At 35.9% G+C, this 24,584-nt stretch overlaps 1 protein-coding gene across 14 annotated transcripts in view; it reads right to left on the bottom strand.

Annotated features, from left to right (window-relative positions):
• PHF20L1 (PHD finger protein 20 like 1) overlaps positions 1-24,584 on the bottom strand; it is a 61,511-nt gene that overhangs the window by 22,804 nt on the left and 14,123 nt on the right. For 6 of the 14 annotated variants that reach the window (XM_055798335.1, XM_055798338.1, XM_055798336.1 and 3 more), the window contains 9 exons: positions 21,255-21,462; positions 20,518-20,646; positions 15,950-16,032; positions 11,915-12,167; positions 9,694-9,879; positions 9,279-9,485; positions 1,748-1,966; positions 1,498-1,554; positions 87-191 (listed from right to left, as the gene is read on the bottom strand). In XM_055798335.1, the coding sequence (XP_055654310.1) occupies positions 87-191; positions 1,498-1,554; positions 1,748-1,966; positions 9,279-9,485; positions 9,694-9,879; positions 11,915-12,167; positions 15,950-16,032; positions 20,518-20,646; positions 21,255-21,462 (1,447 nt within the window). The remainder of the gene's footprint in view (positions 1-86; positions 192-1,497; positions 1,555-1,747; positions 1,967-9,278; positions 9,486-9,693; positions 9,880-11,914; positions 12,168-15,949; positions 16,033-20,517; positions 20,647-21,254; positions 21,463-24,584) is intronic. The other 8 variants (XM_055798342.1, XM_055798341.1, XM_055798343.1 and 5 more) reach the window with 3 other exon arrangements.

The following is a 24,584-nucleotide window of genomic DNA, read 5'->3' as shown; positions in this document are numbered from 1 at the left end:
GAAACAAATCTTAGTATCTAATGCCAGAAATACAGTGGTTTTACTTTTCCTTTTTTTTTTTTTTTAAATAAGCAAGTTGAACTTACCATGCTGTTTAGATTTCTTCTTTTTTTTCTTCTTCTTTTTCTGTTTCGATTTATGATCTTTCTCTTTTTTCTCTTTTCTCTCCTTTTCCTTTTCTTTCTTTTTACCTGAAATAAAAATTAATAATTTTAAAACAGCAGTACCATTCCAAATTGCTTGCTTCATCTGGCTTAACCTAAACGTGACATTCAAAATCAAGTATTCCAGTTGCCTAGTCAAATCAAAATGAACCAGTCATTTCACTTGATATCTTGGGCATGTCTCTTATTAATTGCCAGTAGAATGACTCAAAGTAATCTCTCTCAAAAATTAACATTTTACCATTTTGCGTATTTCCAAACGAGATAGTGTAGCAGAAGATACAGCAAAGCACGCACAACAAGTGGTGTTATTGAAAGAGCTTATAACATCTATTTTACTTATAGTTCAGGATAAAAAGGTTTGGGCAAGAGAAAAAGGTTTCAAAACTGCAACATTTCAAGCTAAAAAGATAAAGCTATCTTAAAAAACATACATTAGGCCTACAGAAAATAATTTGAAAGAAGTTTTAGTATCAAAAACCTGCTGATGCTGTTAGCACTTTCTACTGCACGGCAACGGTTTTCCTTGCAGAAAACTGATTCTGACCAAAATCTCCGATACATTTTTTTATACTACAGTTCTAACTACTGTTGGTATATGCATGAGGACAAGTGCTTTTGTTTCAGAAAAATTCTCCCCAGACAAAATACTGAGTAATCAGCAGTGAGATAAATAATGAGGAAATTGACTTGTTACAGAAATCAAATCCTTAAAGTCAGTGTTTAAGGATTATTTCCTGCACACAGACTGGAGTCTTGTTATCTTCTTGGGGAATACAGAAAAAGAACTCTTACCTCCTGGAAAAATAAGGCAGGATTGCTTATGAATTCTTATCCACTTCTAATATTTTTTTTTTTTTAAACACAGGATAAAACCAAAGCCCTCTTAAATCATCCAAAGCTCTCTTAAATCATATTTTTGTTCAAGAATTACCACATGTTTTCCTAGGAACACTTAACTGTTTTCTCCTCCCCTGCCAAATCCGTCAGTACAAGGACATAGAGGCACTGTCAGTAATTCAACTAAAAAACGAACAATACCACCTTTTTTTGGTGGGTTTTTTTTGGTTTTTTTTGTTTTTTTAAAGGCCTCTAGTAGGCACTTCTGGATTATTCCAAATTATTGCTATGGGCATGTTCATTTTCTCTAATAAAACTACTCTTCTACTACAAAATTGTCATATATATAAGAACTGTTTTTAAGAACTAAACAAACAAAAGAAGTGCAGGTGGGCCCAGGAAATATATTACACTCTTACATTTGCTCTTCAGAGAAATCAAGTGTTAGAGATCTTTTCCTTTTTTCCTAAAAATATTATTGTTCTGTACATACCATATGTTGAAGCACTTTTGTCTTCCAGTTTTCCTTTTCTTTCCATTCTCACTGCACCTGCAAATTGAAGAAGAATATACGTCATAAGAGCAATTTTTGGCTGATGACCGACTTTCTTATAAAAGTCATTAGACTGTATAAAGTCCTAATGGTACAGAAGAAACATACATATAATAGAATTATTTTTAATGTCACTTTACAATTATTTTTATTGTCTAAATCACTGGGAACAAAAAGTATTGTAGTTTACCAACTTCTGAATGCTTGTCCTTCTCAATCACGTTCTTTAATATTTTCTCCTTCAGACTCTCAAAACATTTCTCCTTTATGGGCACAGAGCACTGTATCTCTGTCCCTTCAGAGCTCACTGATGTGGAAGACCTCTTTTTTTTACTATTCCCTTTGGGTAACTTTAGACTATTGGTTAAAGGCATTTCCAGATGCAAGGCATGTACATGGGACGAGGGTGCTGAAAACAAGAAGACAGATTTACTAGGCATTCCATAAGGACTGCAGCCAGATCACTGGCTGGGTCAGATCACTGAAATCTCAAGTATTGGTAATAATATCATCACATTTAACATAATAATTACTGCATATGAATGCCTAGGTCTTAGTCTTACATACAAGACAATACATGCCACAGAAGGTTGGCTTCCCTGTTATGGAATTTGCACTCAACTTCTCTGTTCATTGTGTGAACAGAGAAACTAAACTCTGGAACATTTTTCGTGGTATGCATAAAATTTACACTTCTGCTAATTGTATTTTTCATTTATTTTAATAATATTTAAATCATTCACTGTCTTTCATTTGTGTATTTAATCCACAGTTGAATTACATGCAAAACACTGTGATAATTTGTGTAGAACTCAGCATCATATACTGACAACTCTTACCTTGCACTATTCAGAAAAGTTTATTTAGTGAAATATTTAGTTGTTATTTAATCTTCACCTGATGCAAATTAAGAAATAAAATGGCAAAAACTAAACTCAAATTCTAATTTTCATTGCTCATATTTATAGTGAAATAGGACAATGGAATTTTCAAATAATCAAACTAGAAAAAAGTTATTTATAAAGAACATTATCAAGGTCACTCAAAACCCTCTATTACTGTGTTTGGTAATATTGTGAGAGCTTTAAGCTTCATTTAAATGTAATTAGGAAAGCCTAGTCTTCATCAGACATTGAGGACACTTCAGGACCATGCGGAGGATGCAGCTCTGCAGTGTCATAAGGGGTTCAGGTTTTTCAATGCCAGCTGCAAAAACCTGGAGGCACCAGTCATCTTTGGTGCCTCTCACCACATAAGCCCAACAAAAGTATCAGCATGTAACAAGACACTCTTGTGTTACAACAACAAAAAGCCTCAAAAATACCTGCTAGTGATCAAGATACTAAATAAGACAAAATATGAAGCTGATCTGGAATGAGTTTTTGAGCTACCCCTCACCCCCCCCCCTTCTTTTTTTCAATACTCAGTAATAAAACAATAAAAAGCCTTTGAATAAGCAGTGTTAAGATAATTTAGTGAATTCAGTAGTCATAAAAGGATTCTGGGGAAAAGGCAAGAACGTTTCAGAGCTGACTTTGTAAGGCCACCTTCCAGGCTTGGACAGACCAAGCCAATTCTACTACGACACAACATACAAGTTACACAAAGCTTCAGCTCCTGGGCAACGTTCTCAGGAAAACCATCAAGATGCCAGAGAGTGAGAAAGCCGCAGGGGCAGCAAGAGCAATAGGAAGTGGTACATCACCTGCCACACCACACAGCACTTCTAAATACCAGATGTTCCCAGCTGCAAGATGGACCGATATCACCACACCACGCAATCCAGCCAGCAGCAGCCACTCAGTTCGGTGTGCCAGCTTCTAACACAATCTGCATGAGCACAGCTGAAGCCACCTGAGCCTTTCCACTACCTCAAATCAACTACCTCACCTAAGACCATCATCCTTTCAAGACTGATCTACTATCCAGGCTCTCACCTTTGTCTGTATTTCAAGTGGACTTAGCTTGCTGGGATACTGATCATCAACACAAAACACTACCCAAATGACTCTTTTCTTGGGTTTCCTAATTAACATTTGTCTGTGTTAGAGGACTGAACTGCTTTGCCATCTGTGGAGCAATGAGTATATTTTAGCACCTCAGTAAAAGAGAAAAGCGACACTTCTCCACATCATTATGCTATCAACATCTTGTCTTGTTTCTAAAAAGAGCACAAAAGGATCACCCAAATGCACGTAACTTGGTTAGGTCACTGCCATTTTGATGAAAAGATGTGAGAATACCCCCTCCAAACAATCTCAAGAGAAATCTAGCCTCAATATTAGATTAATTAGTATTTAAGCTTCATTATTCAGAAGAAAATCCTGACCTCAGACATTCAAACGTGCTCCAATGTTGACAGCCACAACACAAACTTCGGTATCAATAATTTTCAACAGAAGCACATCTGGCAAGGTAATCAACCAGTAACTTAACTGTTTGAGAGAACCCTTAAGATTGGCAGAAATCTGCCCTAGTCACACAGATACCCATCTCAGTGACAGAGCTCTCTAGACTGTTTTTCTACAGTAACCTGAAAAAAGAAATTATATTATGCCTGCATACACTGCAGTGTTACTCTTGGCTTTTACTGTTATTAATGAGAAATCATTCTAGATTGAGAATCCTAAATTCTCAAATCCTAAATAAAGTGTTATGGTTTGCAAAGTCTAGTTTTCAGCTATGCCATCACTACACCTTACAAGTAATCACTGAATTAGACAATCACAGTCTGAAGGGCAAGTACCAAATACAGCAAGAAAAATACTAGTTTATAAGAAATTTCCTTTATGGAAATATTACCATCTATTTTATTAACTGTTAGTTTTAAATGCAATTTTATTCCTGTTGAAGAGTCTAGTCAGCCACCTCCCACACAGTGAAACGTGGGAGGTCTGCGATTAACACTCAGCAGACAGAAAGATGCCTAGAGATTAGACTTGATAAACTACTGAATATGTCACTGTTCTAAGATCAATTTTATCACCAGAAGACTTGATTTCAGATTAAAAACAAATACAATACAAGCCACAGCAGTTTCCAGTCTGGTTCATGACATATTTCCAATACTACCTCTCCTGCTCTGCCACGGTAAAGTGACCCAAACCGCCCCTCACGGCAGCACTGGCACAGAACAGGATGCTAGAGTGGCACAGATGGGGTTTTAGTGGCACTGCTTATTTCAGTTCAGCAAATGAAAATAAACTGTACCAATGTGAAGCAACTTATTTTGTTGCGTGATATTCTATTCCATGGATTTCCGTGGTTCAACCTTCCTAATAACAGAAATACCCTCATCTGCATTAATATACAATTTACATCATAACATGACCAGCGTAATTCATGGTTCTATCATAATTAATTTTCTGTTCTGAATTCCCAGTGCATAGGATGAATTTTACATCTAAATGCACTTTCAATACATATTAAAAATTAATATCAGATCCTGAGCAAAACAATCTCTTTAGGAAGGATAAGGACATGGAAGGTTCTTGCTTGCCTTCAGCTAACTACCCAAGAATCAGCTGGGAACTTCAGGGCAGAGATGTGAACGGCAGACACTCAAATTAGGGACTAAACCTGTCAGTAGATATTTGGAATAAAACAAACAGCTCCAAAGTAACAAGAGCTTTAGTTCGCTAGAACACAGATATCTCTTAAAAGCAGGGCAAACAGTAACACTGGCAAGAGTTTATTAAAAAGTGACCTGTCTCATTCTCTGAAAATTTTGTACATCATCCATTTCTTGTTCCTGCTTCAGTAAATCTTGCCAACACAATTACGTAAAAGTATGCTTTTTTCTTTTAGCGTAAGTGCATATTCGTCCCATATAGTTAATGTAATGTTGCACTACCAAGCAAAATCATCTAGACTGAACAGAACAGGAAATAATAGCTAATGATAATATTGTTATATTACTACATGTAACAGTATTTTCTTTACCTAAATATTAAAACCCAGACTGTTTGCTGAAATTGTTTGCTCAGTATCTAACAAAATAATACAAATGGAGTAGAGTTACAGAAACCAAGAAAAATGATCGCAGATTTAAAGAAAATTACAACTACAGATAGATCTGAACTGTGAATTTAAATTACTGACTGTGAATTTAAAGTCTATGACAGGCTAAGTGACAAAAAGGTCAGTTATCTACATTTTAAGCAGTCTGACAAATGAAAGCAAGGAGAATTCTTACTTAAGTGTGTACAGTATCAGGTGATCACAAGTAGGACCATACAACAGTACAGGCAAAGCAGTACCTCTGTTCAGTAATTAACTGGTAGTGTACCAGCGTCTACTAACGGGAACAGTACTCCCATGTAGCCTGTGGACTGAAGGAATGGATCACAGTGCTTTGGTGTTGCCTTTACAAAATGAGAAGTTGTTCATTTTGAGCAATGATTTTTGAGAACTATGTGTTAATAGTATGAGTTGCCGTTTGTGCTTCTGCACTTCAGTGCACCTCACCCCTCCCCTATGAAAAACGCCAAATTAGCATCTTTTGAATAAAGAAGTCATTAAAATGCATCATTTTCAACAACATAAAATTATTTTTTCAATTGACTCAGCTGAGAGCCTCCATCAGAAGTCTAAACTTCCAAATCCACAAACTGCATCTTTGGGTCTAAACCAGTACAGTTCTTTTACAAAAGGGCTGGTGATCATAATAAGCTGTTTCAGACTAAATACTTCCATTACCTCCATAATTATTTAAACTATCTACAGTTTTCTACTTCAAAGATTACAAGATAGCAGGTCAAATTTAAGTGCACTTAGCAAATTCCATAGTGTTGTCAAAATCTAGAACACCAGATCTGTCCAAACTGCATCAATAAAAACTAAGCAGCAGAAATATCATAAAAGGATTTAGATTTTAAGTCCTTTCAGACTCAAAAAAGCAGTTACAGAATAGTCTGGATTTTACACCATAGTTCTCAAATGGCAATGTATAGAGTCACAATACACACACTAAAAAACACAATATATGAAATTACACTTAGGCAGGCAGATGGCTCCTGCATAATGCAAATTAACTTTTCTCAATAATTTCAAGCATCTACAAGAATGAGAAAGGAAAGCTTTGGGTGCCTCCCCTCTATATAGTAGCTTACTATTGTTTAAATAGATTAATTAGAAAAGGAGAAGTAGTGATAGAGTGGATTCTATTAATTCTCCTGAAGCATGGGAGAATTCGGTGTAATTATGTGTGCTTAATAACATGACCTGAGAACTGTGCTATTTCAAAAGCAAAAGATGCCTTCTAAAGCAGGGACAACAGCAGAAGTTTCAGTTAGAAGCTTGAGATGAACACAAAAGATATATGAACTTCACATAACCACAGAATGGTTTGAGTTGGAATGGACCTGAAATATCATCTAAGGATCATCTATAGGACTTAGGTGTCTTCAGTTACAGAGTCCTAGAGATACTACTGACAGAGGCAGCTAGGTCCAAAAACTTTCTATGAGATCTCTGAATTAAAGATATCAAACTATTTAGATCTGTCTTTATGCCCACAAAGCTTACACTGTTCAAGTGGATGCTGGACTGTATACTTCTGAAAACAGAACATTTGGACAAAAAGTCAGTATGAAAGCTCATGACAAGAATTCTGTTGGATAGCATGGAGGAAAACTCTAATACATGAAAATTAGGAACAAAACACAGATCTGTCCAGAAGGAAAAAACCCAGAAGACAAAAATGTAGCTGGCAAATCAGTTCCTTGAGAGCTTGTAACTCTTAAAATTATGTACATCCAAAAAAAGCTCCATTAAGCTTTAAAAACAGTATAAACTATACCCTCTAGCACAGGTTGCAAGTGCTCCCATCTTCTGGACTCAAGTAGTAATACCAGACAATTTTGTCAGGGAATGGCTCCCCCTGACACAAAATGTGTGGAGAGGTCAAGTATTTGTGAGACATAAAGGTGGCTAATAAATGAAACATATTTCTTTAACTAGACTCAGCTCTGGCCAAGACCCAGCTCAACAAATCAACAGCTGGAAGTCCACTCATGGATGCTGGGTTTTGAACCAGCTCACTTAGACTCCAAGTCAGTCCTGGGACGGAAGCAGGCAACAAAATAAATACCTGTTAGCATTACCAACTATACATTAAATGATCCGAGAAATATATCAGAAAAGCCAGAAGTTACATTCCTAGTAACTGAAATGAGTTCTAACAAACAAGAAACAGACAGAAGCTGAAGCTGTTACGATCTTGTTCTATGAGTGGGCAAATATGTATCTCCCAAAAGCACTTCTTAGTGGCAGAAGACTTGAAATAAAAGGATTTTTACGTAAGTAATTTTCCAGGAATCTGCTATTCTACTGCTATGCAATGTATCAAACACAAATGAAGACTGTCACATGGTTTCACTTGAGAAATTAAGTAATTTTCAAAAGCTTAAGTGGCAGCTCATTAGAAATTGCTGTAGCACTTTTAACAAACTAGTCTAAGAGGTACCTTTTTTAAGAACAATTATAATCATCTATTTTAATCTATGCAATACTGATCCAAGAATCCTACCTAGCTTTTGCTACAGCAGGTTAAATAGCTATTGTACAACTCAACGAAGCAATCACCTTACAACTTCAGTGGGAGCGTGTGTGGGGAGACACTCAAGAAGGGGCTGTACATAGTAAGCAAATGCTTCACTGACCTACTGAGCACTGCAGCTATTCTATCATCTTAATGAAAAGTTGGTGGTTTCATTATGGTTTTTCTTCCACACAGGACTAAGTACCAGTTGGAGTGTCATAATTATATACTTTAAGGTCATGTTGTCCTCTATTGATCACATTTACCAAAAGCTTCCCCAGAGTACAATAGCTTTATTTTTTCCTCCTCTTACTTTATTGAAGAATTTTCTCATTTAAAAGAAAACAAACAAAAAACCACCACCAACAAAAAAAGGTCTGTGAGAGAAATCTTCTCTGAAAGCCAATGAAAAATGGTATGATACTCACCCCCATAAGAAAGACTTATTTGTGAAAAAATTATGGACAGTTAACATACACTGAATGAAAACTACCCATCTTTAGGGTGTGCAAACCACTATGTCAACCCTTCCCCAAATCTCTGAATTGCCTCTATCCAAGCGATTTACTCAAACAACAGTAGCCAGTAAACTGTTACTAAGTGAGAGGCAGCACAGAGTTCCAGCACTGGGCTCTGTGCTAACTCTGTGAGGGTGAACCAAGTCTATGTAAGTTTTAGAGGATTTTTCAGAAATAGTTTCAAGTAATGTTTTTGTAGCAAGCAAATGACAGTATTTCCACTGCAAACAGAAGCAAAGGTAGAGGAATGCTGACTGCCCTTGAAAACGGTACCGTTTTGAAGCTGAAGCCACAAGAAAAATGAGTACATCTAGATTTAGTACATATATGTTAGTAACAAGTTCATAAATTATTTTTACAAGTTTTCACAACATAAATATTTTGAAACACTGCTTTTTGTACTCCACACTCTCAGATCCTCCTTAAAGTGTGTTAGAAAAAATGCTAATGCAGCTCAAAGCCAGTGGAAGATGAAGAATATGCAGATGGAAGGACCCCAGGAAAAGCAGCAGGTTTTTGAGTGTGAAGAAAGGATTAAAAAAAAAAAAAAAAAAAAAAAAAAAAAAAAAAAGAGCATCCCCTCTCTTCCTGTGTGACTGAATACATACATGTTTTAACCCTACAACTATAAACCTAACTGGTTGTATACTGAATCTCTTTACCTGACGCTGTTGTAGCTACTCTTCCATCAGTTACTGCTTTGGAAGAAAGATATGTAATCATCTGAATATCTTCCTTGTCTTTACTGGGATATTCATTACGGAAAGTGGATTCTGTGGATAATGGTGCTGTGACTTCCGAACTACGGCTTAAATCAAGAGGGAGACATGGTCCACGCTTCTCAAGTGACATATGAGCAACATCAGGTACTACATAAAAGAAAAAATGTAATATTAAAAAAAGATACATAGGTCCAACAAACAACAGTTTGGATTGTAGCGTTTACATAACAAAGAAACAGCATACAGCTTTAGCTACAATAAGTCAAAATATCCCACTAGATGAAAACCGTGAAAGGTCTAATTTTTATGATTCAATTTCTCTTGGGCAGTTCTTTATTAGATTAAGATACATTACCCTCCAATTTTGATGACTGTTGGTTTTGACCACTGATGGAGAACACTTTTCCATCAGTAACTGAAGAGGGAGAAGAAACTTTTTCTACAGAATCATCAGGCAAGGAGCAAGTGGCTAAACGCTGTGATCTTCTTCTCCGTTGGCTATGTTTGTAGGATCTAGGGGAATTCACTGGCTGTGATGGACCTAAAAAGAGATCTTTCAATGTTCATGAAGCAGAGATATACCATAATCTTACCGCAGTATTTGAGCTCTAAAGACAGGGAGTGCTTTAAATAGCTCTTATTTGCAAAGCTGGTAATTACAGCAAAACTGGTGAAGGTAATTAAATAAAAACTGTGATTACCAGGAGCAAAAAAGAGTTATGCTCAAGACATGATTCTCTTTTTGCGTATTATACATTATCAGGGCACCTACTTCCCCACTGATAAAGGCTGTTGTTTTAGGCAAACAGTGTATTTACAGTAAGCAACCCCCCCATATAACCCATGAGAGTAGGCTACTTATAATGGAAGGGGGCAATAGGATTTAACGGTAAACAGAACAAATGATCACAGTTAAAGACCTAAAAACTCATGGATAGTGTTAATATACAACTTAAAAAAGATAATCAAAAGCAGTGGCAAATTTTATATCCCATCTCCTGTCTTCTGCTAACCTGATATCAATACCCCATCATTCAAACGCACACTGACAATACATGGTGCAGTAAGAAGGTTCAAGAACATTACACTTTAAAAAAAAAAAGCAGGGGGGTGGGGGGGGTGGGAATTGATACAGGTTAACACAGGCCTGATTCATTAAAAACAAAACACCTGCACTCCTCTACAGCTCTCAAATATCACCCAGTTTCACAACTTTCTGCCTTAGAAAAACAAAATTTAAGTAATTATCACACTGTAAATCACTGTTCTCTCCTTTTCTTTAAAGTTTTTTAGTTAAAGATGTCAAGATTTAAAAATAGAGACAAAGAAAAATTAAAATTTCCATTAGAGGTGGCAAACACTCAGAAACTGAAGATTAAAAGACGGCACTAACAAGATCTTAAGCTATTAAGTAATCAATTTCTAAATAAGCTACTTCCTAAAAATATTGCTAGAGAGAAATCTAACAACCCAAAATACAAACATGCTCAAGGAAAACTACTTACCATTGTTTTAGGGGTGGGGGGGAGAAAGCGTATTACAACATAGATGACCGCTAATATTTTGTGGGGGCAAAATACAATCTGTACCTATGTGTCCTGAACAAATACAGATGACTGAATTTGCACCTCTCCCTCTCCCATTCAAAGTTATCTGTGTGAAAAGATTAGAAGAAACTTATTGCCTAAGGGAAAATATCAAATCGAGGTTAAGGGGAACACACAATCCAGGTTTAATCTTCCATCCTCAATCACTATTCTAAACGTGAAACAAACATGCTCCTTTTGACTTAGTGGAACCTGTGTTTATTTTAACTCTCAGCCTCAGCATTTAACGTTCTTCAGGCAACAAGGAGCCTGACCCTAAGCAACACTAAAAACCTACTGTAATCTCAAGAAAAAAATCTAGAAATATTTTATAACGTTCACAAAAAATAGCATAACCAAGGATGCAGCATAAACCCTTCCCTGTTCTTCTGATAACCGATATTTTGGTACTTTGCAAATCAGTTACACATTAAGGAGGTCAACACCTATGGTATTTTTCTGAGACAAAGAAACCAAATGTTTTTCTATGTCCCCACCACAGATCTTGAACCCATCTTCTCTTTCACATCGTACTTGGAGAAATATCATGTAAGGTGAAAAATGCCACAGCCTACAGGTACAGCACATCAGCCTGCTGAAGACAGAATTTCTCAGAGAAGGAAAGGTCCACAACCAAGGTGTGCATCTTTTTAATGAATCAGGCCTCTTCAGAAGGGAGGTTTGATTTTTTTCCTGTATCACTGTTAATACTAATGTGGAGATTTAAGCTGGAGGGAAAGCCAACCATGAAAAGCCACGACTCTATAAATATAAAGGTATTATTTAAACGTATTATTTCTGGTAGAGTAAGTCATATGCCTTATTATGTGACTTGACTTTTAAAATACTGAGCTACCCCTAATTCTCCCACTTGGACCTTTTATTTAAAGCAGATTCATTTTTAAAAGCAATAGCCATTTACAACCAAAAAAATCTCTGTATATCTCTTATAAGTAATTACGGTATTTTTTTTAAAATGTCTGTGCTCACTAGTTTTATTTATCACAGAAGAAGGAAGCTGAGAGACCAGCGTCAAATCCTCGACTTGTATTAATTCTGGGGAAAGTGGTGATTTAGGGGGCTTTATACACCCAGAAGAATCTCCAGATTCTTGTTTGCATTTCTTGCTGCGAGCCTTTCCTGAAGACAAAGTTGAGGATAACAGTGCAGGTTTCTGAATGTTGGCAGAACTGCTAATATCAGCTTCATTTTTTTTCTGACTTTGTGGTTTAGGTGAAATCTCCTGAATAAATAATAAAAAATTGAAACTTTTATTTCAGTTTCTTCGCTGTAGTTCTTGTATTCTATTTTGATCTTTTTAAAAGCAACTTTAGTATTCAAAACACATTTTAAAGCAACATTATTTTCAGTACAAATAAAAACTACTTAAAATGTATCACATTAAACTTTTCTTTTTTAAAGGAGCACTACCAATTATTTTCAGTATTCAGAACACCCTAATTTCTTACTATTTGAAAAACCTGCGAAGAGCCTGAAAACAAAACATTTTTCCTCTATACCACTGTAAAGATTCACCAAAGTCCTTTTAGTTTCTGTCTCTTTCATCTTCAGTAGATCAGGACTGTCAGCGCTGTCTCAAAGTACAACTTGGAGAACAGTTGCTACAAGCTAGAATATATACACTGACATACAAAATCAGAGTATATCAAGTTGGAAGGGACCCATAAGGATCGTAAAGTCCAACTGCCTGCTCCTCACAGGACTACCTAAAACTAAACTGTATGACTAAGAGCATCATCCAGATGCTTCTCAAACTCTTGACAGGCTTTTGCACTGCTGTGAGCAAGCAACTCGTGTTCGGAGGATTGCAGTTCTAAAAAAAAGCACTGCCACAACCTTCCCTTCACAGTCATTTCCTTGACCATGGGGGGGGGGGGGGGGGTGGGGGGGGGGGGTGGGGAAGTGCCTCAGGAAAACTTTGTTTAACATTAATTTCATTTTTAGAGCAGAACCTGAAAGAGTTGATAATGCTCCTTTAAGAATGCCTGACAACAAGAAAAAGTTTCCAAATACTGAACACACTCTCACACAACCCCTTTCAGTGCTGGGAGTCTGGATTTCACCACATTATAAGTTTGTGCAAACACATGAAGAAATCACAACTTCTAGCACCACAGGGTTAAATAGATTGCTAACTGTTGGGGAAAAATGAGCAGATAGAGTTAAAACAGTTTCTGAGGAAAAAAAGAAAATTCAACATATAATGCAGCTTTCCAATTTCATCAATTTTCATCCTTCTTAACACACATACTGAAGTATTATTTTTATAGAATTTGCATGCATTGACAGACATTAGCATTTAAGATTTTTAACTGGAAGTTAGTTAGTTGTTCCTGCTTTACTGAATAAACTGTGCATGTGTTACAACTTGCCCAATAATGGGAAACTACAATATCTGAACATAATTTCTTAAACCTGTCCCCTTTCTTGTCCCGGTTACATCACACAGCATAGTACCACCTAATAAAACCATAGCTAGGTAGAAATGTATTTCTAGAAGGTGTTATCCAAACTAAAAACATAACATCTCTGATTATTTGAATATATTACTGGGGTTTGTTATAAATTGCAATTTTATTTTCCACTGAAACTTTCCATGTTCCAATGGAGGGGGACAAAAAAAGCAAACCAAAAAACCACAAGTGCACATTCTATGTTTGTAAAAGGGCACCCCTGAATGCTACATGAATAGCTTGCTGGAAGTATCACGTAAAGATCCGGTGCAAAACATCCCATTCAGCAGACATCAGTTCTACCTTGAACAACTCAATTACACATGTACTAAGTGCAGTTTATTCATTTAAATATTCCATGAACTGTAGAGTATACCTATGCTGGTTATGAGAGGTATTACCAGAAATTAATTAGAGTCGTAACTTGTAAATAAACAATTTTATTGTTCATCTTCACAGATGTGAAAGACATTACTACAGCATCCATTACTTTCAAATTACAAAGTTATTTAAACAAGATTAAAAAAATTAAATTAATATTTTGATAAGGTGCTTAACCTCTTAACAGGACAAATTAACATTAAAAACCTTAATGAATTAATGTTATTCATCTAATCAGGTCTCGGTCAAAAGGAAATATAACATGACATACCCTAATACAGTTAAATAAACTACTGTATCTGTAACTAATCATCTGAGGTTTTGGGTTTAAGACAACTGTAAACTAAAAATATATAAATATAAACAAAATAAACTTCCATCAACAAAGTCAGTTTTCGGCTATTGGCCTGAATACTTCTACCATGTCTTGTATTACATTATTAAAAAAACCTACAAGATACTTTACTCATTCAATTTTATAGCAGTAGCAGACAAAACCTCTAAGGGATGTCAGCTTTGCTATTGGAAAACCTTTTAGGGAGGTTTTTAACTCGGCCATTTAAAATTGAGTTTGGGCAGGAACTCGGTGAAAAAAGCTTTAAGCTCAAAATTTTTCCTCCCCAGAGTTAATCATGTAAATGTGTAAGGTTTCTGGTTTTAGTTAAAAGCAAAGGAATAGGGCAATTTGGGATTTTAGATGCCTCTATAAATGAGCTTAACTAGTGTTTCCAAAAATGAGGTTTTTCAGACCATTAGCATGTAAACAATGACAGAGACATCTTTTTTTCTATCTATCAATAAAACAGAAACAGCCGAGTTACTAAGTCTAAGAAGTAACAAAAAGGTTTTAGTAAATATGCACTGTAGTTTATACTGTTGCATACACAGTCTATGTAAACCACAAAGTCCCATTCACCATAATGGGATTCTGCATGGTAAGATTTACATTGTAATGATTCTTCCAAAAACAACATGCTGTAAGCCATTTCACATTTTTTTGCACATTGAAAATATCACACACAGTAGCAATAAAATCATAGCATCTTTAATATGCAAAAATTTGAGAAATGGAATGTCATGTCAATACATTGTAAACCTTTATGCAAAATATCGGTCAATGCATTGACACTATAGTGGCTCAGTTAGCCGTTACAGTGACAGCATTAAGAACAGAAAACTACGTTCCATTGAACATCCAGTGCACTGTCAATGGAAAAACCACAGCAATGCAATTATGTATCAGCTCTAAAGAACCAGTACAATCAAAATATCAAATAAAAGTTTGGGGTAGGGACTGCTCATAGAGTGTGCCGGGGCTTAAGAACAGAAGTGCTCTTTTAAGAATTACGGGCAGCAAGGCTATTTCATTCAAACACTGCTGTTAAAGAAGAATGAAAATGAATACAAAAAAGCTGTATTAAAACTACATTAAGGCTCTGATTTAAATCATTGGAAAACAAAGATGTCCTGAATCGAGACTACTGTTCATCCTTAGCTTGCTTTACCATGCTTAGGCATTCAGCCCTTTTAATATGCAAGATAATGCACAACTTGGAGTCAAGCAATGCCTGAACACAACAGAATAAGCCAAAGACAAAATGGCAGCCTTCAGGTCCTGCAAATATGCAGGCTTAAAAATCAGACCCTTAACATTATTTAAAAGTTTCTTTTTTGTATTTATTAAAATACACACCCTTGCAAAATGTATGGCTCATTGAGCGGTTCATAAAACACATACAAGCCTACAACACCAAATTCTTACAATATAAAAGAAACTTCTTTTAAAAGAAGTTCTATGTGATGTCAAAAACCCTGTTTCAAACACAAATTAAATTTGTGTAAGGGTCTTTTTTCTAAGCCAGTCATGGTTCCAGCTATGAAACTGGACCTGGGGACACTGGTCTCCTCACATTTGTTGCAGGGAGATTTCATTTTTCTTGTTTTCTGTTAATTTTCCAACACAAAAGCTCATTACTGAAATTCAAGTCAACACTGTGTTTAAAGACAATTAAATTCCGTACTTCTGGCTCTGCCAGAATTGTAAACATAAGATCAATTATCCGTTCCCTGTTATATCTGAAGGGGCAAATTTTAATGCTGTAGTTACTACATCTCCATGGCACACTCCAGTGGGAACTTTGCAAAAGAATCAAACTCTACCATTTCATACCTGCTCCAGGACTGGAGCTGTTTCTTTGTTGCCTTCCTTTTTTTCAGCACCATCCGCAACAACAGCTTTGGATGCCAATAAACCTTAGGAGAAAAGTTGCAGATATTTTTAGTTAGAAGCAGCTTGCAACAAGAATTTGTGGAAAAAAAACCCCACAAAACAGTGAGACAAGAAATATGAACTGCTTATATCTACAACATAATGCTCTCTGAAACAGCTCCACACAAAGCTAAACACTTTAAATTAGAACAATCAAAAAGTTAAAGGATGTTTCCATGATCATGTCCTTCCACAACAGATACTTCTCTAGCATTTCCACTAACATCATGAAATCAAATTATCAGTTGTAAAATAATGCCTCACCACCTTTCTGAAGCCCACGCACTTGGCCTTTAAAACCAAGCCTATAATACTGAAGAAAATTTTGAGATCAAAATTGACAAAAAACTTTTCTCTCTCTCCCCTTTCCAGTTTTTTAAGAAATTCCCATGAGAACTTGTATTACTACTTCTTAATTCTAACAGATGAAAACCCTTCTTAGATAAACTAGGACAAGGGATTTAATTTCCAAATGAATATTCCCAGCAGTGGAGCTCCCAAATTACCTCAATAACAAGAATACATTGGGAGCAAATATATCAGAATGTATCACTTCATTCATGAACTCATATACAATATCAGTAATGTGAAAAAAAATAATCTGTAAAAGACAAGGCCACATAAATGAAAAGGCTTTCCTGTTAGCTAAGCATATAGCAATAGCTTCAGTTCTACTTCACACAGTAACTTTAATTACCTAAGTATGCAGAGAAAGAAAGAGTTCTATGCCATAAAACAAAGCAGAACTGATAAAACCTGAAAAACACAAATCTGAACAGCAGTTTCTATTATAATCCCTGGGAATGTCAATATTGGGGGTGAAGAGTTTAAATCATCAAAAATAACTTGAGCTGACAAATCCACAGAAGAGTCCTATTCTGCTCCATGAAAAATTAGATATGCTCAAAACTAATTTCCAGTGCACAATGCCCAAGGAATTATCAATTAGTGAAGCCTAGCCTCTCAGAAAGCACTCGGGACATTAAAAAAAACAGGCACCAAAAAAAAAAAAAAAAAGTGTGGTATTTTGATAGAGACCTATCACATTTCAGCATTCCACAATAAACACTAGGTGCTTTGTTTCATTTACTCTTTATGTTAGATTAAGTTATGCTTCAGTTTACTGGAAAGTAGTTGTTTTAAATAAACTTTGTTATAGACATGGTGTTCTGAAAAGAGGTGTAAACTAATGGATTTTACAGCTAAATAGGTTAATTGAAAAGCAGAAACTTACTTAGCCCTATTACATTAATACAAGTAAGTTTATCAGGTAAAAATATTTCTGCATTTGGTTTCATAAAAGATTTAGGTCTCATGGACCTAAATAAACATTTGTGACTCGAATCATACTGTTTAAATCAAGCTGCAAAATTAGCAATGATCTTTATATTGACAATCATACATCTAAAATGAAAAGCATAAAATAATTTGCAAAATTAAGTGAAGGAGAGTTTTAAATACTAAACAACAAACTACAGTCTATAAGGGGGCTTTTGTGGTTATACATACCACAGGCTGCCCAGAGCAGCTGTGGGTGCCCCATCCCTGGCAGTGCTCAAGGCCAGGCTGGACGGGGCTTGGAGCAGCCTGGTCTGGTGGAAGGTGTCCCTGCCCACAGCAGGGGGTTGGAACTAGATGGTCTTTAAGGTCCCTTCCAACCCAAACCATTCTATAATTCTATGATTTTTACTTCTTTCTAGATGCTCAGTGCTCAGAAAGCAAAGCCATGAAATGAACGTAGATTCAGTCACACCTGTGATACATAACCCTTGTTATACCCTTCTTCTCTACTCCATTAAATATCTTTCTAAGAAATCACCATGCCTGTAGAAACACAAAAAAAGTCTACAAGCTACTACAGCTGCAGGACTGACTACAGGTTCATCATCCTCTGTCAGTAAAAGCATGTAACAAATAAAAAATATGAGGTGGCATAATGAACCAGAAGTGGTTTGTTCTGTAAGCTTGCTGCAGATGTTATGTTCTTTTAGGTATCCACGCTGCAGCAGCAGATGTGGAAGCAAGCACTGCAGAGGCAAAAACTAGAAGACAACATTAACACATGCTTAGCAGGAGACATCCTTCACCTTTGGGAAATGTGATTTCCCCTAGTGGCAGCAGCAGAACAAAAACGCACAAAGGAATCAACTTTATTTTGCTAAATGTTGAGAAAGGACACCAGATGCAGTAGTGGCCCTTGTGGCAGAGCAGAACCTTCTGCAACAAATACTGAATGCTGAATTGAAATCCAGAAAACAGTTCCCTTCAGTCTCCTACAACCACAGGTTTTGCTCTGTTGCCCCAATACAGCCGTAAGGCACTTTGTAAACTAATGCTTTCCTAACAGCTACAATCCTTTATGTCTCTTTTGTAGCCATTCTGATGAGTACACCAGCATCATTCCCAACCTTCCTTCATATCTAAAAGCTCATTCTGGAGACAAAAATGACAATTTACAAGTATTTCAAGCTTAAGAAATAAGCATGTAGCAAAAGAAAAATTGATTACCAGCAGTTACATTTTCAAAATACTCCATTACATGCAACTATAAAAAAGCCCTCACTACAGTATGAGCTGCAGAAGTGTGTTAATTTGAAAAGAGTTACACAAAGTAACTACCAAGCACGGCAAATTTAATCTTGCAATTAAACGATTAATTCATTTTCACTGAAAGATAACATTCTATGTTCGCAGAGTATGTTTTCATGGAGACAGAAAGACACTGTTTTTGGAATGATAACACAGTCAACGGCTGCAATATTGTGTTTTCTGATTATTCAGCTCGGTCTAAATAAGCCAGTCTAACTGCTATTATTCTCATAAAGCTCCTTAGGAAAGGAGCATCTATCCACAAGCACAGAAAAATATAATTTCTAGAGCTACGAGTTTTTCAGGTATTTTTGGTATCTTCTGCAACTAATTGCTATTGGGAAGAAATTAACAGGGCTCTTCAAATGTATTAACACCAGTATATATATATATATATATATTGTATACATCTACTGCTTACAACAGCAATTAAATTGGGACTTAACTGAGGGTGTATGCAGCATGAGCAAAGTAGAAACGAGGCTGATAAATCAGGCATCTGTTAACTAAACTTGGTACACCAAATACGAAGCCTTTCAGGAAAGAAAACCCTGGAGGCATAAGATGGCTTTTTCTAAAGACTGCTTCCTTCATATCATATCACGTTCCATACTGGCCCTTTTAATTTATTTTCTCTTTTAGACTGAAGTACTAATTGAGACTGAATCAGAATCACACTTACAAGAGAAGTGACTAAACATGCTTCACTGCTGACCTATGAAAGGTTGGATCAGCCAAAAGACGTCTGAAAAAACCTGATCGTGCAGGTTTGTCAATCAGGTTATTTTTATCTTACAGAAACAAGTAAGACTTTTTGTATGAATGACCAATGACCATATTCTATGTACTACAAAAAAACAACCAAAGGAAAAAAAACCCCTCCCCTGTAGCACAGAAAAGTTTGCCAGACTTCACACGAAGTATTAGTTACTAGAATAAAGAGTGGAATTTCTATCTTACCATCTGTCCAAGGGCCCCTCTGTTAAGGGGGGGGACTTCATACCTTTTTTCCACCCAGCTTTTGAGACGCATCTGATACTTTCCCAGCACAGGTACAAACATATTACCTCATCCTAAATACTGACAGGATCAATGCTGACACCACAGTTTGCTTACTGGGAGGCATGGGGGAGGACGGATATAAATTGAAATATTTTTTCACAATTAAGTAATTTAATATTAATGTTTAGAATAAAATGTGGGTTTCAATTTTTAAAGATAAGACCAATTATCTATTATTCCATTTCGTTTTGTATGAAATGTATTCTAAAGCTGTATACCTGTTTTCCATTAATACCTGTGAGTAATAAACGTAGGGAATGAATACCTTAGACACCAAAAAAAAACCCCAAACATTTCAGATCTTCATTGCTTTGATTTATAGCTAGGCTTGTATACTTTTAAATGCCATACCATAAACTCTTTTCAGCAACAGTTTTACTTTATGAGATACTATGACAAAACATATAGTTTTTCCACAGCTAACAAAACCTTTCATTTATAGTGGTGGTATCTAAATCACAACCACATTAAGAAGTTGTACAAACCCCAAAATCAACCAATAATGAAGAACAATGTGCATCCAAAGTTAAAATATACTCAAAAAATTCATCAGTTCAGGATGGTTACCTTCCTAAAAAGCTAAAAATAGCAAGTCAAGTCTGAGACCATTCTCTAAATTTATGAACAAGGTAGATTTGTGAACAAGGTAGATTTTATTACCATTTATAGATTCCTCTCAAATTCCAAAGTAAAAGACTGTAGTGAACATGCGCTTCATGAATGTCTTTTTAGCCATCTACTTTAGTACTTTGTACATAAACATGTATATTTCATTAAACTAAAAAAGAAAAAATTCAACAACAAAAGAAGTATTTTACCAGTGATCTTGTTAAGACGAGCTCTCTTTGCCTGAAATGAGTTGCCTAGATTACTTTTCCTCTTGTGTGATAACGTGCTCTCTGCCTGCACAAAGGTCATCTTTGGAACATCCACTACAGGAAATCCTACTTTTAAAACAAAAGAGAAATCTAATAAACTCACATTTCACAAATCCTTAACACTCCCCAAAATAATTATTTCAGAAGAGTTATTAGAATGCTGCAAAGAAACTTTAAAATTCTATTAAAAAATGAAAATGACACATTCTGAAGATTTAGTATTACACATTGAAGCATTAGATGTAGATTACCTCAAAATTTGTAATTTTTACTCAACATTATAAGAAATCTGTATTAAGGACTACTAAAAAGAACAATTCTTATCAAGCCAGAAATAGTTTCAAACATCCCTGAATATGGATATATACAACATCAAGGATTCTCAGATAACAGAAGATACAGGAATACAAACAAAAGCATACAACAGTCGTTAGAAAAAAAAGCTATGTTCTGCTCTTGTTAGAGCTAGTTAGAAGTATTGCACAAGTAGTAAATGCTGACTGAAATGGAATTATCTAATAAAAATAGTTTCTGAACCGATTTATGTTATGTATCATAGTTATCATAATAACAAATTTGACATCTTTCTCTAAAAATACTTGTTATTACTTAATTCCAAAATTATCAACAGAAATTCTACTTCGACATTAAAGCTATTGTATACAACTTGTTTTTACCAAATGTGTCACTAGATGTAGGTTCCTCTTCCTTTTTTTGGACTTCCTGCATGATTGTAGAAGTTGAGGTTTCTTCCTTTTTTGAAGGAACTTTTAGCCATTTTCTGTCCTCTTTATCTTTATTGCTGTTTGCGCTGGTTCTAGGTTTACTTCCTGCTTTGTTCTTGGCTGCTGCTGCAGCAGCAGCTTTGACCAAAGCTATCCAATCCTCCAAAAAGGAAACAATGGTAAGTAAGTATTAAAAAGTGCCTGAGACTCAAATAGAATACTTATAATGGCAGTGAAATTTCATCTAGAAATGTTCAAGAGTAGTTAAATTTATTTTTATGGCTACTACTCAAAGAGCGGTAAAATGAGTTTCCTAAATTGCCTAAATAAACTTTAAGTATTATCAGTATACCACATGGATATAAAGCAAAAAGAAAAAAAACTTCAAAAAAATCACTGTGTATAGAATTCTGGCAGCACGTTCCCTGCCACCTCTTATCTGTCATAGCCTTAGAAACCCAAGAGCTCCCAAACCCTGAATACTGACTTTTTTTCTTACCCTTCTGACTGTGAAATACACCAATTTCATTGTTGCTTGAATTTTTATATATATATATATATATTATATATATATATACACACACACTATACAAAACTACAATCAACTAAAAGCATGGTCCAGCCAGAGGTCTTCCTGAATTAAACTGATAAAGCAGGGATAACTCTTATCTTATTATATCTGTGTTTCTAGAGTAATTACAGATAGCACTCTCTTTGTACTACATTACAAATTCCATTCGATAATCTCAGTAAAGTCTTCTATCATATGACTGAATTTCACATCCACATTTAAGGATATAAAAGTGTCACTGTAGCTAATGGCTTGTTTGACTATACAGAAACATCCAAAGAGTGAACAACAGAACATACAGCCCAAATTAATCTACTTTTCAGCATGTAGATGAAGTCTAGCCACCCTGTAAGTCAACGGAGAGAACTAAATACTTCCAAGGCTGAGCCAAGCTCTTTACACTAGTTTGGAGTGATCAGACTCCTGCCTTATGTCTCTGGAGCATCAGGGATCAAATTTTAACTTGATCCTTTGTACCAAAGTATTTTTTCAAATTTTCTATAACATGAAGGTACAGAATTTTTCCATGGAGAAGTTATATGTGATATAAAAAGCAATAGCAATGTTCAGCCTCCACCGGTAAGAATTAAGCATCTGAGTGTTTTGAACAAATATTAATTTACTACATGGCAATTTGGCTACAAGGCTATTTGCAGATTTGTACCACCACATATAAAAAAGGTACGATAAAGGCTATCTTTTGCCTAGTTTCACACGAGTGCCTTACAAGTCGTAATATCTTTTTTTTCCCCCTCAACTCTAGACAGACCATATTTTATTCTGGAGTGTTTCCCTGTTGTTATGTTATCAAACAAGGTACCTAAAGTATCGGAATTTTATAAATCTTCTTTCTATGCAAGTTTTTCCAACTCATTATGTATTATGTGTCTTTCAAATTTCTGTTCTACTGAGGGTTTCTTTGTCACCTTTGATGTACAAGAAAAGCATAACACAAAATACAAAGCATTGCTTTTACTTGTATTAACACTTTTCTTTGTCCACAGCTCAACACTTTTAAATCACTGCTTTACACTTGTTAGCTTCTACGTCGCGTCAAGCTATGTACTTAGAAACACCAACAGTTTAGTTTCCTTTAAGATAAAAGTGTTCTGTGTCCAAACTGTCAATGCAAGCTACATACACTCTAGCTAGCAGCAGCAAAGTTTGGAAGTACTTTGGCAATGCCTACACAACAGGCAACTACCAAGGCCATTTGGTGACATGCCAGCCACAAAGAGCATGTCTAACTGCCAGCTGCACAGTCAACCAAAACCACACATACCTCTTTTTTGGCCAGCCAAAACAAGCACACACATTAGCTCCAGTCCATCCAGAGCCTTGCCCATGCAGCAGGACAAAAAAAAGGATTGAGCTATTTGTGGTGGTGAGGAGTTAGGAGACCTGAGAGTAGAAGCCTTAGACTGTACCCTGGCCAAGAGGATCAGCAACGCGGCTGGAGCCTGGATCTTATGATAGAGGCGGGATGCAAAGGAAGTGCAGCCTGCATCAACAGAGCTTCTAAACAGCATTTTTTTTTTCAGTCAAACTAGCCTCCCTGAAATCAGAAAATTTCAGAAGACATCATGCTTCAAGGACCACACTGAACTAAGTGTCCTGTTTAACAGCAGTTGTTCTGGTGCAAAGTGAAGTAGGGTTTTGTTTGCATTTTATTTCATTGTTTGTGTACTCTCTTTAAGACACGGAGCTTACAAAGGGTAGCAGGACACATACAACGATGAAGCAAACAAAAGTTAAACATTCAGAAGTCAGAGCAGAGACATTAATTACAGGGATAGCAATACTTTTTTCCTAGATTAACACATAAATTTAAATCTCATGAGGTCCCTTCCAACCTCAACAATTTTGAGATTCTGAATTGGCCAGAAACTCTGTGGGTCCATTTGTTAGCTAGGCTCTGGGGTAAACCTTTAGGCGCTAAAGTGATACAGGTAATTCCTGCTTTTTAACCTTGAACTGCTGCTAAGCAACTGCTCGGCCGCACAGCTTCTGATGTGTGAAAACTGTTTAGCATCTAAGATGCTAAGGTGGCTATATTTCTTTTGAAGAGCACAGGAACTCCTTCAAAAAGATACATTTGTGCCTTTTTCAGAATTTTTAGAAAAAAATAACAAAAATATGGAAGAATAACAGTGGGAGCCTAAAGCACAATGGATTCTGAAATCTGTCTCAGGGTCATTGTAAGATTAAGACTCTGTCAACCATAATAGCATGGAACTAAGTATCATAGATACCACAGAAACTAGTTGCAAACCTTTAATAGCAACACTTTTCCCCAGAGCATTCAGTATACACAAATCCAAGGGCCCACATATGAACACATTAGAAATTAAAAATGTAAAAGCAAAATCCTCTAAGAAGTTTTCCCTACTTCTCCTTTGTGTCCTGACATTGCCCCTCTACTGGCTGTGGTTCTGTAACTCTTCACCATCCAGCCTGATTTCCCATTTTCCACGGTATCTCACCCCAGTGAGTTTCTCATTTACACATGTAACATAAAAAAATAAAAATGTGTATTTCCTTCTTTTTTATTCTTACTAAAATTCACCTTTCAAGTAAGCTGAGAAAACTGACAGGAAAGAAGTAATGGGACACTGTAGTTGAAGACAAAACATTACTTTATCACTACTGAGGAAAACTGTCATTATGTTACTTGGATTCATAAATCAAAGCACAGAAAATTGCACAATCAA

This window comes from Falco peregrinus, chromosome 3 (genome assembly GCF_023634155.1).
Source record: "Falco peregrinus isolate bFalPer1 chromosome 3, bFalPer1.pri, whole genome shotgun sequence".
In the NCBI taxonomy this organism is placed as follows: Eukaryota; Metazoa; Chordata; class Aves; order Falconiformes; family Falconidae; genus Falco; species Falco peregrinus.
The sequence above is the reverse complement of the archived record's forward strand: the minus strand, read 5'-3'. Positions and strand labels throughout refer to the sequence as shown.